This window comes from Pseudophryne corroboree, chromosome 4 (genome assembly GCF_028390025.1).
Source record: "Pseudophryne corroboree isolate aPseCor3 chromosome 4, aPseCor3.hap2, whole genome shotgun sequence".
NCBI classification, from domain to species: Eukaryota; Metazoa; Chordata; class Amphibia; order Anura; family Myobatrachidae; genus Pseudophryne; species Pseudophryne corroboree.
Window position 1 is genome coordinate 885,075,618 of NC_086447.1, and position 21,209 is coordinate 885,096,826.

At 49.6% G+C, this 21,209-nt stretch overlaps 1 protein-coding gene across 1 annotated transcript in view; it reads left to right on the forward strand.

Annotated features, from left to right (window-relative positions):
- The window catches only part of MDGA1 (MAM domain containing glycosylphosphatidylinositol anchor 1), a 567,923-nt gene that overhangs the window by 295,785 nt on the left and 250,929 nt on the right, over positions 1 to 21,209 (forward strand). The window contains 1 exon segment of the mRNA XM_063918866.1: positions 674 to 806. Coding sequence (XP_063774936.1) covers positions 674 to 806 — 133 coding nt within the window.

Genomic DNA, 21,209 nt, shown 5'->3' on the forward strand with positions numbered 1-21,209 from the left:
CAGTTTTGCAGAACACTTTTCTCACCAACCCTGACCAACAAGAGCACCAACAGAAAGTAATATTTGGGGTAATTCTGAGTTGATCGCAGCAGCAAGTTTGTTAGCAGCTGGGCAAAACCATGTGCACTGCAGGGGGGGGCAGATATAACATGTGCAGAGAGAGTTAGATTTGGGTGGGTTATTTTGTTTCTGTACAGGGTACATACTGGCTGCTTTATTTTTACAATGCAATTTAGATTTCAGTTTGAACACACCCCACCCAAATCTAACTCTCTCTGCACATGTTATATCTGCCCCCCCCCCCCCCCCCCCCCCCTGCAGTGCACATGGTTTTGCCCAACTGCTAACAAATTTACTGCTGCGATCAACTCTGGATTACCCCCATTGTCACTAGCCTGCAACTTGCAGATATCAGAGAGGCTGGACTACGATTTAAAGCGGCAATCCCTTAAAAGGCAAAACCAGCCTGCTTTTGCCCTTTAAATGATTGCCATTTTAAACATTGGCCGGGAAATCAGCGATTCCTGTAAGTCACAGGCTATTACCTTTACCCCATGGTCCCACAACAAAGGTGTTTCCAGTTTTGAATGCCATAGGAGTTTATACTGTACATTGCGGAGACGCTGTTGTGCGGTTTCACCTCTCACAAAATCCGTGTTCTCCCTTTGCCCAGGGCGAAACCAAAGTATTGAAATTGAAGAATTTGCGACCTCAAGACTATGCCAATTACACGTGCCAGGTGTCTGTACGGAATGTTTGTGGGATCCCAGATAAGTCCATCACTTTCCGCCTCACTAACAGGACAGGTAAGGGACGACTCCGGCTAAAACTCTTAAACTGGGTCAGAAGGGATCTGTAGTTTGGTTCATGGATGTAGTCTAAGGATCCCTCTTTCATTTAAAGTCAGTGAATTTTCTCAGCTCACAAATCTGTCTTTCAAGCATTAAAATATCCAGATAAACCCATGGTGGAAGGTTTGGACCATATCTGCTAATATTCCTCATTGGAAATATGGGTCAAAATAGCCCAATTAAATCAGGTCTGTTGTCAAGTATGGTCTGGACTTCTCAAGTATAGCCTATGGCTATATAAATTATCCATATTTTGTCATCACTTTCTATATGCAGAACACACACTCCTTTTCATGGTGTAATAATTGACTGTTTCTGTGTCTTTGTAGCTCTGTCATTACAGGTTATGGGTATTAGAACATAGGGCCTCATTCCGAGTTGATCGCTCGCTAGCAACTTTTTGCAGAGCTGCGATCAGGTTAAAACTCGGCAAAACTGTGCATGCGTATACACCTCAATGCGCAGGCGTGTCGTATAGGTACAAAGAGGATCTCGGTACTGGGCGATGGATTTAACGAAGAATCCATTCTCACAGCTGATCGCAAGGTGATTGACAGAAAGAGGGCGTTTATGGGAGTGTTTGGGAAAATGCAGGCGTGTCCAGGCATTTGCAGGGCAGGTGTCTCACGTCAGTTCCGGGACCAAAAAGACTGGAGTGATCGCAGCGGCTGAGTAAGTCCAGGGCTACTCAGAAACGGCAAAAAACTTTTTTGTACCGCTCGGCTGCAAAAGCGTTCGCACACTTGCAAAGCAAAAATACACTCCCCCGTAGGCGGCGACTATCTGATCGCAGCGCTGCAAAAAGTTGCTAACAAGCAATCAACTCGGAATGAGGGCCATAAGTGGAAAAAGCAGAGTCAGATCAAAAATTAGGACAGACGTATGAGACACACTAATTTTTAAAGCAACAATAACTTTAACTCGGCTAGTACACTTTGGTTTTTCAATTTACTAGATCACCATGTGTGGGTAACCCCATCTAGTAAGTCTTAAGTCATCCTCACCACAATTATCATCTTACATAAATCTAAGCATTTTACACATTTCACACACTGAGCAAATGACCCATTTCTATCTATCCATACAGTATGGTAAATTCATTGTTATTGGTCTTTAAATAGAGAAGCGGAGTATATCCAAAGATTCTGTCTTCTGATTTGGGAGCCTATTAAACTACCAGTATATTTTTGGATTGAATGAATATTTTCAGAGTTTAGTTTCTTGACCAACACACAAAGTGAGTAAGACTATATCAAGGCTTTATTACACCCCTTCCAGATCGCCTGAGGCGGGTCACACCAGGAGCCTGACACAGAAGCTCCCATGGTGCGCCCCGCCGCCACGGTCTGCAACCTGGCATATTGATCTCCAAGCACCGCCCGTACATGCACAGTGAGCGGGCAACGGGTCGCAAAAACCCGGCTCCCGTTCACACCGCACAGCGAGCCAGATTGAACACGAGTTCAACCCTGCTCACTACCAGGGTTAAAATACCTGTTCACTTCACCCGTTATTTCAACCCTGGCACCTTTCAGACCGCACATGAACACGGGTTATGTGCGCTCACGTGCCAATAACCCGTGTTCATAGCTGGCGGTCTGAAAGGGGTATTACTGTGTTCTGGAGCACTATGGGGGTCATTCCGAAATGATCGTAGCTGTGCTAAATTTAGCACAGCTACGATCATTCACACTGACATTTGGGGGGACGCCCAGCACAGGGCTAGCCCGCCCCGCATGTCAGTGCCGCCCCCCCCCCCCCGCAGAAGTGCAAAGGCATCGCACAGCGGCGATGCCTTTGCACTTCAAGAGTAGCTCCCGACCAGCGCAGCTGCAGCGTGCTGGCCGGGGGCTACCCATCGCTCCCCGGCCCGCGTGACATCACACAGCCCGCCCCCCGTTCGTTCCGCCCCCGCCCAGCGACCGCCTCTGCCTGTCAATCAGGCAAAGGCAATCGTAGAGGCCCAACGGCCTTCGGTCGTCTGGATTGCGCCGGCGCAGTTCTGACCCGATCGCACCGCTGTGATAAACTGGAGGAGGGGGTGGCAGGAGGGAGTGTTGTGTGATACATCCTTCAACTCTATATTTAGGCTACAGCCACTTGTATATAAAATAAATTCAGCTAATCTTGATTCTGCTAGTCCACAAATAGCCAATATGATAATTCTATTATAGTATATCTGTAAATTCCATAAATAACTTTCTTGATATCAGGTCCTACAAAATGCAAATTGCAGCACCAGGAATTGAATTGCAAATACAAACATAACCTGCTAGAAAGTTATATGGTTGATAAATACAATTAGAGAGAAGAAAATAGGATTTCATATATAATCTCTATTAAAATAAAATCTGCATAGGATAATTTACAATTCAGTAAAGCAGTTCCATCTTAGTGTAGCAGTCTGGAGCACAGTGAGCAGTAGAACAATACGGGTAATGGGTCAGATGCATTTCACACCAGTGGCGGGATGTAATGGCGTCCTAGTTTGCCGGAGGTGCAGGATGCCGGCCAAACCTTGACGTTTATTTAAAGCGCAAGTTATTTACAAGGCATGGTTTTGCTTTAAAAAAAAGCCTGTGTTCCTCACAAACTCGTACACCCTTCCATCTCGCCTCATGTGTTTTTTAACATGTTAGGGGAATATGTTTTATTATTATTTTTTATTAATGTGTTAGAGAATTCAGTCATACAATAGGTGTTTATAGATTGATAATGTCCATTGCAGGTTTTATCCAGTTCTGGCAATTACAAATTAATTGGCTCATTTATCAATGAGTGATACATTTTACTGTGAGTGATAAATTGCACCAGCCAATCAGCTCCTAACTGTCATTTTTCAAACACAGTCTGTAACATGGCAGTTAGAAGCTGATTGGCTGGTGCAATTTATCACTCACAGTGAAATGTATCACTCATTGATAAATGAGCCCATTAAATTGATGTGTGTTTAATAATGTATGTTTAATACTGATTAATAGTGTGTTTTAATATTTTATTTAAAAAATATATTATTATTATTATTATTATTATTATTATTATTATTATTATTATCATCATCATAATTATTATTATCATTCTTATCATCATTTATGTATATAGTGCCACAAGTTGTCTTTAGCAACTTACAAAGTATTTTTTTTTTTATTAAATGCCCATAGGTAAGTCATGAATCTGCCTCATTAAGTATATCAATAAATTTTATTAGAACAAATTATACCATTTCTGATTAACATTTATCTGCTGCATAAAACATACATATATGAAAATAATTATATACAGGCACATACATATGCAACTGCTTGGTAATTAATATACAAATTTTTTATTTTTATATATTTTATTTTACTTTGTTTACTACTGCTCATCATATTGATTGTATTAAACTACAACATATACAATTATAGTACTGACACACTTGTTAATGTCATTGCTCAATGCTTAGTGTCTCTGGGGTCTATTCATGAAGCAGTGAAAAAAAGAGGTAAGAAGTCAGCCAGTGGAGAAGTTGCTTATGGCAACCAATCAGGTTTTACATATTTCATAGAATGCGCTTGATAAATGTTACTTCAATGCTGATTGGTTGCCATGGACAACTACTCCACTGGCTCACTTCTCTCTTTTCTCTGCTTCATGAATAGACCCTTCAGTCTCTTTGAGAAGCAGCACCAGCATGTTGGGATAGGCAACAATGGGCAAACCCAAAGTAGCTCAGACTCACCTTCTAGGTTACAGGTTACACATTAGCGACAATGATAAGAGCAGAGGTTCTCAAACTCGGTCCTCGGGGGCCCACACAGTGCATGTTTTGCAGGTCTCCTCACAGAATCGCAAGTGAAATAATTAGCTCCACCTGTGGACCTTTTAAAATGTGTCAGTGAGTAATTAATACACCTGTGCACCTGCTGGGTTACCTGCAAAACATTCACTGTGTTGGGGTCCTGAGGACCGAGTTTGAGAACCTCTGGATAAGCGCATTTGCATTTTGCAATTTATTGTTAGTGACTTTTCTGCTGCCGCATCATCATCATTTACCCAACAACACCCAGATCTGAGACTGACAGCATTTGATGATGACCATATTTGGTGTACCCTAGAAGATCCACTTCTAGCAGTGGCGGTTTCCATCACAACCTACAGTACATGTCCCTTACATTTTTACTTTACCTAATATTTTGGAGAAATACCACATCACACGGATTAAAGAGGTTGATGTAAAAGATGGGCTTTCAATATATATGTAGAAATATGTCAAGGTGACACCATATGTGTAACCTATAACAAAGACCATAGTAACCCAAGTCATTAGTCACCTATGTCTGGCATACGCTGCTGTAGATGTATTTGGAGAAAGAATAATAATGATCATCATCATCGATTTCTTTTCTGCATCAACCTGTTTGAGTTGTCCTGGGAAGAAGTTGACAATGATGTCTGTTATATATTTAGGGTTAAATTAAATATATATATATATATTTTTTTATTTTGTTTGCATTTCTTCTTTCACAAAGACTGTCAGTCCTACAGTATAATGGGAATGTGATCCTAAGGCCTCTCCCCATTATATAAAGCATTAGATAATAAAACATACACACATTATTTAAAAATACATTTTATTTATTGCAGCCGCTCTTTTATCACTTCACCGAGGTGGCGTTTTAAAAAAATAAAAAAATAAGCAGGGCGTATTTTTGAATAGTGTGTGCGCTTTATTTCCTGATATACAGTATTCTATTGAGCTGCACTGCAGGGTTCTAAGTTTGTTCCCTATTACATGAAATGTGTAGTGACAGTGCTCATAAACTATTGTTATTTTTTGAAACACTAAACGTTCCCCTTTGTGATTCCACTGCCCAATGTTGGGACTATATTTGCATATACTGTATATTCCTACAGATGTATCCTCTCATCCTTGCTGCAGTCACATATTAAACAGCCTTCTAGTCGTGAGAGCGTTTACTGACGCCGGGCGGCTATTTGTGCATTTTTCACACAAAAATGTGTTGCATTGCTGTGCAAATAAGATGCACAAGAAGCTTATGCTGAGTAAAATGATATGCGTAATGCCTATATTCTGTGTGCGGCTGCGGCTGTATCTGCATACAAAATGCTATGCTACAGTGTCAGTGGTTGTTTTCTAGGAAAACACTGTAACATATTATTTTGTATGCAGATACATGCAAGACGCCCCTGGGTGGTCAGAGCTGTGGATAATGTGGGTGGAGCTACAGCAGGGGTGGGGCATAATTTGATGCGTAAACAATAAAAAAAATGTCCCTAGCCCTGCCTCAGCCACCTCAGTATGATACATAAAACCCCTCATGGTTGCCCCACCTCACTCACACCCATACAGATGTTTCCCGCTACAGCTTTACTGCCTTCTGCAGCGTGCTGTAGCGGGACTGCGATGCAAACGCAGCACAGCATGCCGTACTCATTGGCATCGCTGCTGGGTCACATTGAAGTGAATGGGAGGTGGGAGCACGCCGGCTCCCATTCATGTCTATGGCATAGCGGGAGCGTGTGATTTGCTGTCCATCACAGCATGGACACAAGAGGACACATCTATATACTATATACCCCAGCCACCTCCCTCTCATATACATTTATCCCTGCCACCACCCTCTCACATATATGCTGCTGTCCCAGCCACCTCCCTCTCACATATATATATACCCTAGCCCTACCACAACCTCCTCCCTCTCACACATATAGATACCCTAGCCCTGCCACAGCCACCTCCCTCTCACACATATAGATATCCTAGCCCTGCCACAGCCTCCTCCCTCTCACACATATAGATACCCTAGCCCTGCCACAGTCACCTCCCTCTCACACATATAGATACCCTAGCCCTGCAACAGCCACCTCCCTCTGACACATATAGATACCCTAGCCCTGCCACAGCCACCTCCCTCTCACACATATAGATACCCTAGCCCTGCCACAGCCTCCTCCCTCTCACACATATAGATACCCTAGCCCTGCCACAGCCACCTCCCTCTCACATATATAGATACCCTAGCCCTGCCACAGTCACCTCCCTCTCACACATATAGATACCCTAGCCCTGCCACAGCCACCTCCCTCTCACACATAGATACCCTAGCCCTGCCACAGCCACCTCCCTCTCACACATATAGATACCCTAGCCCTGATACCTCCCTCTCACACATATAGATACCATAGCCCTGCCACAGCTACCTCCCTCTCACACATATAGATACCCTAGCCCTGCCACAGCCTCCTCCCTCTCACACATATAGATACCCTAGCCCTGCCACAGTCACCTCCCTCTCACACATACCCTAGCCCTGCCACAGCCACCTCCCTCTGACACATACAGATACCCTAGCCCTGCCACAGCCACCTCCCTCTCACACAGATAGATTCCCTAGCCCTGCCACAGCCTCCTCCCTCTCTCACATATAGATACCCTAGCCCTGCCACAGCCTCCTCCCTCTCACACATATAGATACCCTAGCCCTGCCACAGCCTCCTCCCTCTCACACATATAGATACCCTAGCCCTGCCACAGTCACCTCCCTCTCACACATAGATACCCTAGCCCTGCCACAGCCACCTCCCTCTCACACACATATAGATACCCTAGCCCTGCCACAGCCTCCTCCCTCTCACACATATAGATACCCTAGACCCTGCCACAACCACCTCCCTCTCACACATATAGATACCCTAGCCCTGCCACAGCCTCCTCCCTCTCACACATATAGATACCCTAGCCCTGCCACAGTCACCTCCCTCTCACACATACCCTAGCCCTGCCACAGCCACCTCCCTCTGACACATACAGATACCCTAGCCCTGCCACAGCCACCTCCCTCTCACACAGATAGATACCCTAGCCCTGCCACAGCCACCTCCCTCTCACACATATAGATACCCTAGCCCTGCCACAGCCTCCTCCCTCTCACACATATAGATACCCTAGCCCTGCCACAGCTTCCTCCCTCTCACACATATAGATACCCTAGCCCTGCCACAGCCTCCTCCCTCTCACACATATAGATACCCTAGCCCTGCCACAGTCACCTCCCTCTCACACATAGATACCCTAGCCCTGCCACAGCCACCTCCCTCTCACACACATATAGATACCCTAGCCCTGCCACAGCCTCCTCCCTCTCACACATATAGATACCCTAGCCCTGCCACAGTCTCCTCCCTCTCACACATAGATACTCTAGCCCTGCCACAGCCACCTCCCTCTCACACATGTAGACACCCTAGACCCTGCCACAGCCACCTCCCTCTGACACATATAGATACCCTAGCCCTGCCACAGCAAAGTCCCTCTCACACATATAGATACCCTAGCCCTGCCACAGCCACCTCCCTCTCACACATGTAGACACCCTAGCCCTGATACCTCCCTTTCACCCATATAGATACCCTAGCCTGCCACAGCCTCCTCCCTCTCACATATATATAGATACCCTAGCCCTGCCACAGCCACCTCCCTCTCACACATATAGATACCCTAGCCCTGCCACAGTCACCTCCCTCTCACACATATAGATACCCTAGCCCTGCCACAGCCTCCTCCTTCTCACACATATAGATACCCTAGCCCTGCCACAGCCACCTCCCTCTGACACATATAGATACCCTAGCCCTGCCACAGCCTCCTCCCTCTCACACATAGATACCCTAGCCCTGCCACAGCCTCCTCCCTCTCACACATAGATACCCTAGCCCTGCCACAGCCACCTCCCTCTCACACATATAGATACCCTAGCCCTGCCACAGCCACCTTCCTCTCACACATATAGATACCCTAGCCCTGCACAGCCACCTCCCACTCACATATATAGTTACCCTAGCCCTGCCACAGCCACCTCCCTCTCACACATACTGTATACAGTAGATATCCTAGCCCTGCCACAGCCTCCTCCCTCTCACACATATAGATACCCTAGCCCTGCCACAGTCACCTCCCTCTCACACATATAGATACCCTAGCCCTGCCACAGTCACCTCCCTCTCACACATATAGATACCCTAGCCCTGCCACAGCCACCTCCCTCTGACACATATAGATACCCTAGCCCTGCCACAGTCTCCTCCCTCTCACACATAGATACCCTAGCCCTGCCACAGCCTCATCCCTCTCACACATAGATACCCTAGCTCTGCCACAGCCTCCTCCCTCTCACACATAGATACCCTAGCCCTGCCACAGCCTCCTCCCTCTCACACATAGATACCCTAGCTCTGCCACAGCCTCCTCCCTCTGACACATATAGATACCCTAGCCCTGCAACAGCCTCCTTCCTCTCACACATATAGATACCCTAGACCCTGCCACAGCCACCTCCCTCTGACACATATAGATACCCTAGCCCTGCCACAGCCTCCACCCTCTCACACATAGATACCCTAGCCCTGCCACAGCCACCTCCCTCTCACACATATAGATACCCTAGCCCTGCCACAGCCTCCTCCCTCTCACACATATAGATACCCTAGCCCTGCCACAGCCTCCTTCCTCTCACACATATACATACACTAGCCCTGCCACAGCCACCTCCCTCTCTCACATATATATACCCTAGCCCTGCCACAGCCACCTCCCTCTCACACATATAGATACCCTAGCCCTGCCACAGCCTCCTCCCTCTCACACATATAGATACCCTAGCCCTGCCACAGCCTCCTTCCTCTCACACATATACAATACACTAGCCCTGCCACAGCCACCTCCCTCTCACACATATATAGATACCCTAGCCCTGCCACAGCCACCTCCCTCTCACACATATATAGATACCCTAGCCCTGCCACAGCCACCTCTCTCTCACACATATATAGATACCCTAGCCCTGCCACAGCCACCTCCCTCTCACACATATATAGATACCCTAGCCCTGCCACAGCCACCTCCCTCTCACACATATAGATACCCTAGCCCTGCCACAGCCACCTCCCTCTCACACATATAGATACCCTAGCCCTGCCACAGCCACCTCCCTCTGACACATATAGATACCCTAGCCCTGCCACAGCCACCTCCCTCTCACACATATAGATACCCTAGCCCTGCCACAGCCACCTCCCTCTCACACATATAGATACCCTAGCCCTGCACAGCCACCTCCCACTCACATATATAGTTACCCTAGCCCTGCCACAGCCACCTCCCTCTCACACATACAGTATACAGTAGATATTCCTGCCACAACCTTCTCCCTCTCACACATATAGATACCCTAGCCCTGCCACAGTCACCTCCCTCTCACACATATAGATACCCTAGCCCTGCCACAGCCACCTCCCTCTGACACATCTAGATACCCTAGCCCTGCCACAGCCTCCTCCCTCTCACACATAGATATCCTAGCCCTGCCACAGCCTCCTCCTTCTCACACATAGATACCTTAGCCCTGCCACAGACTCCTCCCTCTCACACATAGATACCCTAGCTCTGCCACAGCCTCCTCCCTCTCACACATAGATACCCTAGCCCTGCCACAGCCTCCTCCCTCTCACACATATATAGATACCCTAGCCCTACCACAGCCACCTCCCTCTCACACATATATAGATACCCTAGCCCTGCCACAGCCACCTCCCTCTCACACATATATAGATACCCTAGCCCTGCCACAGCCACCTCCCTCTCACACATATAGATACCCTAGCCCTGCCACAGCCACCTCCCTCTCACACATATAGATACCCTAGCCCTGCCACAGCCACCTCCCTCTCACACATATAGATACCCTAGCCCTGCCACAGCCACCTCCCTCTGACACATATAGATACCCTAGCCCTGCCACAGCCTCCTCCCTCTCACACATATAGATACCCTAGCCCTGCCACAGTCACCTCCCTCTCACACATACCCTAGCCCTGCCACAGCCACCTCCCTCTGACACATACAGATACCCTAGCCCTGCCACAGCCACCTCCCTCTCACACAGATAGATACCCTAGCCCTGCCACAGCCACCTCCCTCTCACACATATAGATACCCTAGCCCTGCCACAGCCTCCTCCCTCTCACACATATAGATACCCTAGCCCTGCCACAGCCTCCTCCCTCTCACACATATAGATACCCTAGCCCTGCCACAGCCTCCTCCCTCTCACACATATAGATACCCTAGCCCTGCCACAGTCACCTACCTCTCACACATAGATACCCTAGCCCTGCCACAGCCACCTCCCTCTCACACACATATAGATACCCTAGCCCTGCCACAGCCTCCTCCCTCTCACACATATAGATACCCTAGACCCTGCCACAACCACCTCCCTCTCACACATATAGATACCCTAGACCCTGCCACAGCCACCTCCCTCTGACACATATAGATACCCTAGCCCTGCCACAGTCTCCTCCCTCTCACACATAGATACTCTAGCCCTGCCACAGCCACCTCCCTCTCACACATGTAGACACCCTAGACCCTGCCACAGCCACCTCCCTCTGACACATATAGATACCCTAGCCCTGCCACAGCAAAGTCCCTCTCACACATATAGATACCCTAGCCCTGCCACAGCCACCTCCCTCTCACACATGTAGACACCCTAGCCCTGATACCTCCCTTTCACCCATATAGATACCCTAGCCTGCCACAGCCTCCTCCCTCTCACATATATATAGATACCCTAGCCCTGCCACAGCCACCTCCCTCTCACACATATAGATACCCTAGCCCTGCCACAGTCACCTCCCTCTCACACATATAGATACCCTAGCCCTGCCACAGCCTCCTCCTTCTCACACATATAGATACCCTAGCCCTGCCACAGCCACCTCCCTCTGACACATATAGATACCCTAGCCCTGCCACAGCCTCCTCCCTCTCACACATAGATACCCTAGCCCTGCCACAGCCTCCTCCCTCTCACACATAGATACCCTAGCCCTGCCACAGCCACCTCCCTCTCACACATATAGATACCCTAGCCCTGCCACAGCCACCTTCCTCTCACACATATAGATACCCTAGCCCTGCACAGCCACCTCCCACTCACATATATAGTTACCCTAGCCCTGCCACAGCCACCTCCCTCTCACACATACTGTATACAGTAGATATCCTAGCCCTGCCACAGCCTCCTCCCTCTCACACATATAGATACCCTAGCCCTGCCACAGTCACCTCCCTCTCACACATATAGATACCCTAGCCCTGCCACAGTCACCTCCCTCTCACACATATAGATACCCTAGCCCTGCCACAGCCACCTCCCTCTGACACATATAGATACCCTAGCCCTGCCACAGTCTCCTCCCTCTCACACATAGATACCCTAGCCCTGCCACAGCCTCATCCCTCTCACACATAGATACCCTAGCTCTGCCACAGCCTCCTCCCTCTCACACATAGATACCCTAGCCCTGCCACAGCCTCCTCCCTCTCACACATAGATACCCTAGCTCTGCCACAGCCTCCTCCCTCTGACACATAGATACCCTAGCCCTGCAACAGCCTCCTTCCTCTCACACATATAGATACCCTAGACCCTGCCACAGCCACCTCCCTCTGACACATATAGATACCCTAGCCCTGCCACAGCCTCCACCCTCTCACACATAGATACCCTAGCCCTGCCACAGCCACCTCCCTCTCACACATATAGATACCCTAGCCCTGCCACAGCCTCCTCCCTCTCACACATATAGATACCCTAGCCCTGCCACAGCCTCCTTCCTCTCACACATATACATACACTAGCCCTGCCACAGCCACCTCCCTCTCTCACATATATATACCCTAGCCCTGCCACAGCCACCTCCCTCTCACACATATAGATACCCTAGCCCTGCCACAGCCTCCTCCCTCTCACACATATAGATACCCTAGCCCTGCCACAGCCTCCTTCCTCTCACACATATACAATACACTAGCCCTGCCACAGCCACCTCCCTCTCACACATATATAGATACCCTAGCCCTGCCACAGCCACCTCCCTCTCACACATATATAGATACCCTAGCCCTGCCACAGCCACCTCTCTCTCACACATATATAGATACCCTAGCCCTGCCACAGCCACCTCCCTCTCACACATATATAGATACCCTAGCCCTGCCACAGCCACCTCCCTCTCACACATATAGATACCCTAGCCCTGCCACAGCCACCTCCCTCTCACACATATAGATACCCTAGCCCTGCCACAGCCACCTCCCTCTGACACATATAGATACCCTAGCCCTGCCACAGCCACCTCCCTCTCACACATATAGATACCCTAGCCCTGCCACAGCCACCTCCCTCTCACACATATAGATACCCTAGCCCTGCACAGCCACCTCCCACTCACATATATAGTTACCCTAGCCCTGCCACAGCCACCTCCCTCTCACACATACAGTATACAGTAGATATTCCTGCCACAACCTTCTCCCTCTCACACATATAGATACCCTAGCCCTGCCACAGTCACCTCCCTCTCACACATATAGATACCCTAGCCCTGCCACAGCCACCTCCCTCTGACACATCTAGATACCCTAGCCCTGCCACAGCCTCCTCCCTCTCACACATAGATATCCTAGCCCTGCCACAGCCTCCTCCTTCTCACACATAGATACCTTAGCCCTGCCACAGACTCCTCCCTCTCACACATAGATACCCTAGCTCTGCCACAGCCTCCTCCCTCTCACACATAGATACCCTAGCCCTGCCACAGCCTCCTCCCTCTCACACATATATAGATACCCTAGCCCTACCACAGCCACCTCCCTCTCACACATATATAGATACCCTAGCCCTGCCACAGCCACCTCCCTCTCACACATATATAGATACCCTAGCCCTGCCACAGCCACCTCCCTCTCACACATATAGATACCCTAGCCCTGCCACAGCCACCTCCCTCTCACACATATAGATACCCTAGCCCTGCCACAGCCACCTCCCTCTGACACATATAGATACCCTAGCCCTGCCACAGCCTCCTCCCTCTCACACATATAGATACCCTAGCCCTGCCACAGTCACCTCCCTCTCACACATACCCTAGCCCTGCCACAGCCACCTCCCTCTGACACATACAGATACCCTAGCCCTGCCACAGCCACCTCCCTCTCACACAGATAGATACCCTAGCCCTGCCACAGCCACCTCCCTCTCACACATATAGATACCCTAGCCCTGCCACAGCCTCCTCCCTCTCACACATATAGATACCCTAGCCCTGCCACAGCCTCCTCCCTCTCACACATATAGATACCCTAGCCCTGCCACAGCCTCCTCCCTCTCACACATATAGATACCCTAGCCCTGCCACAGTCACCTACCTCTCACACATAGATACCCTAGCCCTGCCACAGCCACCTCCCTCTCACACACATATAGATACCCTAGCCCTGCCACAGCCTCCTCCCTCTCACACATATAGATACCCTAGACCCTGCCACAACCACCTCCCTCTCACACATATAGATACCCTAGACCCTGCCACAGCCACCTCCCTCTGACACATATAGATACCCTAGCCCTGCCACAGTCTCCTCCCTCTCACACATAGATACTCTAGCCCTGCCACAGCCACCTCCCTCTCACACATGTAGACACCCTAGACCCTGCCACAGCCACCTCCCTCTGACACATATAGATACCCTAGCCCTGCCACAGCAAAGTCCCTCTCACACATATAGATACCCTAGCCCTGCCACAGCCACCTCCCTCTCACACATGTAGACACCCTAGCCCTGATACCTCCCTTTCACCCATATAGATACCCTAGCCTGCCACAGCCTCCTCCCTCTCACATATATATAGATACCCTAGCCCTGCCACAGCCACCTCCCTCTCACACATATAGATACCCTAGCCCTGCCACAGTCACCTCCCTCTCACACATATAGATACCCTAGCCCTGCCACAGCCTCCTCCTTCTCACACATATAGATACCCTAGCCCTGCCACAGCCACCTCCCTCTGACACATATAGATACCCTAGCCCTGCCACAGCCTCCTCCCTCTCACACATAGATACCCTAGCCCTGCCACAGCCTCCTCCCTCTCACACATAGATACCCTAGCCCTGCCACAGCCACCTCCCTCTCACACATATAGATACCCTAGCCCTGCCACAGCCACCTTCCTCTCACACATATAGATACCCTAGCCCTGCACAGCCACCTCCCACTCACATATATAGTTACCCTAGCCCTGCCACAGCCACCTCCCTCTCACACATACTGTATACAGTAGATATCCTAGCCCTGCCACAGCCTCCTCCCTCTCACACATATAGATACCCTAGCCCTGCCACAGTCACCTCCCTCTCACACATATAGATACCCTAGCCCTGCCACAGTCACCTCCCTCTCACACATATAGATACCCTAGCCCTGCCACAGCCACCTCCCTCTGACACATATAGATACCCTAGCCCTGCCACAGTCTCCTCCCTCTCACACATAGATACCCTAGCCCTGCCACAGCCTCATCCCTCTCACACATAGATACCCTAGCTCTGCCACAGCCTCCTCCCTCTCACACATAGATACCCTAGCCCTGCCACAGCCTCCTCCCTCTCACACATAGATACCCTAGCTCTGCCACAGCCTCCTCCCTCTCACACATATAGATACCCTAGCCCTGCAACAGCCTCCTTCCTCTCACACATATAGATACCCTAGACCCTGCCACAGCCACCTCCCTCTGACACATATAGATACCCTAGCCCTGCCACAGCCTCCACCCTCTCACACATAGATACCCTAGCCCTGCCACAGCCACCTCCCTCTCACACATATAGATACCCTAGCCCTGCCACAGCCTCCTCCCTCTCACACATATAGATACCCTAGCCCTGCCACAGCCTCCTTCCTCTCACACATATACATACACTAGCCCTGCCACAGCCACCTCCCTCTCTCACATATATATACCCTAGCCCTGCCACAGCCACCTCCCTCTCACACATATAGATACCCTAGCCCTGCCACAGCCTCCTCCCTCTCACACATATAGATACCCTAGCCCTGCCACAGCCTCCTTCCTCTCACACATATACAATACACTAGCCCTGCCACAGCCACCTCCCTCTCACACATATATAGATACCCTAGCCCTGCCACAGCCACCTCCCTCTCACACATATATAGATACCCTAGCCCTGCCACAGCCACCTCCCTCTCACACATATATAGATACCCTAGCCCTGCCACAGCCACCTCCCTCTCACACATATATAGATACCCTAGCCCTGCCACAGCCACCTCCCTCTCACACATATAGATACCCTAGCCCTGCCACAGCCACCTCCCTCTCACACATATAGATACCCTAGCCCTGCCACAGCCACCTCCCTCTGACACATATAGATACCCTAGCCCTGCCACAGCCACCTCCCTCTCACACATATAGATACCCTAGCCCTGCCACAGCCACCTCCCTCTCACACATATAGATACCCTAGCCCTGCACAGCCACCTCCCACTCACATATATAGTTACCCTAGCCCTGCCACAGCCACCTCCCTCTCACACATACAGTATACAGTAGATATTCCTGCCACAACCTTCTCCCTCTCACACATATAGATACCCTAGCCCTGCCACAGTCACCTCCCTCTCACACATATAGATACCCTAGCCCTGCCACAGCCACCTCCCTCTGACACATCTAGATACCCTAGCCCTGCCACAGCCTCCTCCCTCTCACACATAGATATCCTAGCCCTGCCACAGCCTCCTCCTTCTCACACATAGATACCTTAGCCCTGCCACAGACTCCTCCCTCTCACACATAGATACCCTAGCTCTACCACAGCCTCCTCCCTCTCACACATAGATACCCTAGCCCTGCCACAGCCTCCTCCCTCTCACACATATATAGATGCCCTAGCCCTACCACAGCCACCTCCCTCTCACACATATATAGATACCCTAGCCCTGCCACAGCCACCTCCCTCTCACACATATATAGATACCCTAGCCCTGCCACAGCCACCTCCCTCTCACACATATAGATACCCTAGCCCTGCCACAGCCACCTCCCTCTCACACATATAGATACCCTAGCCCTGCCACAGCCACCTCCCTCTGACACATATAGATACCCTAGCCCTGCCACAGCCACCTCCCTCTCACACATATAGATACCCTAGCCCTGCCACAGCCACCTCCCTCTCACACATATAGATACCCTAGCCCTGCACAGCCACCTCCCACTCACATATATAGTTACCCTAGCCCTGCCACAGCCACCTCCCTCTCACACATACAGTATACAGTAGATATTCCTGCCACAACCTTCTCCCTCTCACACATATAGATACCCTAGCCCTGCCACAGTCACCTCCCTCTCACACATATAGATACCCTAGCCCTGCCACAGCCACCTCCCTCTGACACATCTAGATACCCTAGCCCTGCCACAGCCTCCTCCCTCTCACACATAGATATCCTAGCCCTGCCACAGCCTCCTCCTTCTCACACATAGATACCTTAGCCCTGCCACAGACTCCTCCCTCTCACACATAGATACCCTAGCTCTGCCACAGCCTCCTCCCTCTCACACATAGATACCCTAGCCCTGCCACAGCCTCCTCCCTCTCACACATATATAGATACCCTAGCCCTACCACAGCCACCTCCCTCTCACACATATATAGATACCCTAGCCCTGCCACAGCCACCTCCCTCTCACACATATATAGATACCCTAGCCCTGCCACAGCCATCTCCCTCTCACACATATATAGATACCCTAGCCCTGCCACAGTCACCTCCTTCTCACACATATAGATACCCTAGCCCTGCCACAGCCTCCTCCCTCTCACACATATAGATACCCTAGCCCTGCCACAGCCTCCTCCCTCTCACACATATATAGATACCCTAGCCCTGCCATAGCCACCTCCCTCTCACACATATATAGATACCCTAGCCCTACCACAGCCATCTCCCTCTCACACATATATAGATAGCCTAGCCCTGCCACAGTCACCTCCCTCTCACACATATAGATACCCTAGCCCTGCCACAGCCACCTCCCTCTCACACATATATAGATACCCTAGCCCTGCCACAGCCACCTCCCTCTCACACAGATAGATACCCTAGCCCTGCCACAGCCACCTCCCTCTCACACAGATAGATACCCTAGCCCTGCCACAGCCACCTCCCTCTCACACAGATAGATACCCTAGCCCTGCCACAGCCTCCTCCCTCTCACACAGATAGATACCCTAGCCCTGCCACAACCTCCTCCCTCTCACACATATAGATACCCTAGCCCTGCCACAGCCACCTCCCTCTCACACATATAGATACCCTAGCCCTGCCACAGCCACATCAGTATGATACATAAATAGCCTTATGGCAGCTTCACCTCACACACACATACACACCTCCCAAACATCTCCCTGTTTCACACATGTACCCCAGCCTTGCCCCATGCACCTCCCTCTTACACACATATACCCCAGCCACCTCCCTCTCACCAATTTATGTACCTTATCCCTACCTAAACACTAGTTCGTCTGCTGCAGTCCTGCAGACATAATATTGCGTTCTCCCTGACTTCCGGTAAACGTGATGCCTACTTGTGTTCCTATGTATTTGTTAATCCATATTGTCGGTTGTTTTGTCTCCTCCATTGTGGCGGACATTTTGTTGAGGACATTTCTATACAGTAATACCTTTGTCCGCAGCTACGGAGGCGGGGTCCCTTCTCTGTCCGGGGCTGGATCAACAGTCCCGGCAGAACCCCCCGGATAGCGGCCATGCACACACATATATAGCCATGATCACGTCCCCTTTTAATAGGCTACTATCGACTGGCCCACTTGTTATACCATAGTAAAAGATTTGGAAAATCCATATATGTATCTTGTGATAACTAAAACAAGCTAATTGTTAGGAGGCACGGTTATCCCACATTACTAATACTGGACACACATAGGAACACTAAGTAACATTTTTATGAAGACGTTTGTTGGAACACAGCTTCTGCTCTGGTAATGTCTGGTGTTGTCTCTCAAACAACCAAAACAGAATGAATAGTTTCAATGATTATACACAATGTCAGATTCACCATTTTAATCTAATAAAAGAAGAATATTCTTCTACATAATGCCACAGCTAGGTTAATACAGATAATCCAGGGTCAGAGACGTGCCTCTTTGGTGCAGGACAGGTTATTGTAGTAGTCACCATGTGAGGTGCCATAGTATAATAATAGTATGCTGGTCAGCATGTGAGGTGCCACAGAATGCTGGTCAGCATGTGAGGAGCCATAGTATGCTGGTCAGCATGTGAGGAGCCATAGTATGCTGGTCAGCATGTGAGGTTTTGCCATAGTATGCTAGTCAGCATGTGAGGTTTTGCCATAGTATGCTGGTCAGCATGTGAAGTGCCATAGTATGCTGGTCAGCATGTGAGAAGCTATAGTATGCTGGTCAGCATGTGAGATTCCATAGTATGCTGGTCAGCATGTGAGGAGCCATAGTATGCTGGTCAGCATGTGAAGTGCCATAGTATGCTGGTCAGCATGTGAGAAACTATAGTATGCTGGTCAGCATGTGAGATTCCATAGTATGCTGGTCAGCATGTGAGGTGCCATAGAATGCTGGTCAGCATGTGAGATTCCATAGTATGCTGGTCAGCATGTGAGGAGCCATAGTATGCTGGTCAGCATGTGAAGTGCCATAGTATGCTTGTCAGCATGTGAGAAACTATAGTATGCTGGTCAGCATGTGAGGAGCCATAGTATGCTGGTCAGCATGTGAAGTGCCATAGTATGCTGGTCAGCATGTGAGAAACTATAGTATGCTGGTCAGCATGTGAGGAGCCATAGTATGCTGGTCAGCATGTGAAGTGCCATAGTATGCTGGTCAGCATTTGAGAAGCTATAGTATGCTGGTCAGCATGTGAGGAGCCATAGAATGCTGGTCAGCATGTGAGGTGCCATAGTATGCTGGTCAGCATGTGAGGAGCCATAGTATGCTGGTCAGCATGTGAAGTGCCATAGTATGCTGGTCAGCATGTGAGAAACTATAGTATGCTGGTCAGCATGTGAGGAGCCATAGTATGCTGGTCAGCATGTGAAGTGCCATAGTATGCTGGTCAGCATTTGAGAAGCTATAGTATGCTGGTCAGCATGTGAGGAGCCATAGAATGCTGGTCAGCATGTGAGGTGCCATAGTATGCTGGTCAGCATGTGAGGAGCCATAAAATGCTGGTCAGCATGTGAGGAGCCATAGAATGCTGGTCAGCATGTGAGGTGCCATAGTATGCTGGTCAGCATGCGAGGAGCCATAAAATGCTGGTCAGCATGTGAGGAGCCATAGAGTGCTGGTCAGCATGTGAGGTGTTTCCATAGCCTTTTTATATCAATGAGCAGAGGTACAGATCATTTAACCTACTACAAAGGATGTAAACAACTTCCGTTTAAGTGGCGCCACCCAATGGTCCCTTGTAATCTATGAGTACCGCATTATCCTTAGGCAGAGTATCTTAGAATTTCCTTATTTACAGTATGTAGACATCCCAGGCACAAGAGACGTTAACTGTAAAAAGTATTATGCCTTAATTCCATTCTTAAATTAACACCTGTGTCAACCAGGTCATCCCAGACACCCTGTGGGTTTCATATGTGTAGCCAATACAACGTGTGACCAATATTAGTATAGAGAAATGTGTTGTTGTTTTTTAAGTGGAATATTTCCAGCTGCTGCAGAACTACAAATCCCAGCATACCCTTATAGCAAAACTGTGGCAGGGCAGGCTGGGATGTGTAGTTCAACAGCAGTTGTAGTGGGATGCGGTCAACATCCCGCTGGACGGGATCCCGGCGGTCGAAACACCGACGCTGGAATCCCGACCGCCACAATTCCGACATATTCTCCCTCCGTGGGTGTCCACAACACCCATAGAGGGAGAATATAATAGTGTGCCGAGCGTAGCGAGTCACCGTGCCCGCAGCGTGGTGGGCGAAGCGAGCCCGCAAGGGGCTGCGTTCCGCTCGCCACCCCTGTCGGGATTGTGTGGTCGGGATTCCGGCGTCGGTATTTCGACTGCCGGGCTCCCGTCCAGCGGGATTACGTACTGATCCCGTTGTAGTATGTTGAATATCCCTGATGTATGGTCATTTGTATTAAAGCTTGCTGCCCCACCAATCAATACCTTTCTTGTACACCGTTCCATTACTTAGAGTACTGCAAGCCAATCACAAAGACTTATTGCACAAGGTTATCACCCCTCTTCTCTGATTCCAGACCAGTACTATAAGCTGTAGAGAGCAGCTTATGTTTATCAGTTTGCAGCAAGAGAATAGGACATCATGCCAGGTAAATTTAGGTATAACCCAAGGGATGTTGTTTTAACATTGCACAGCAGACTTTACTAAATATAACCAT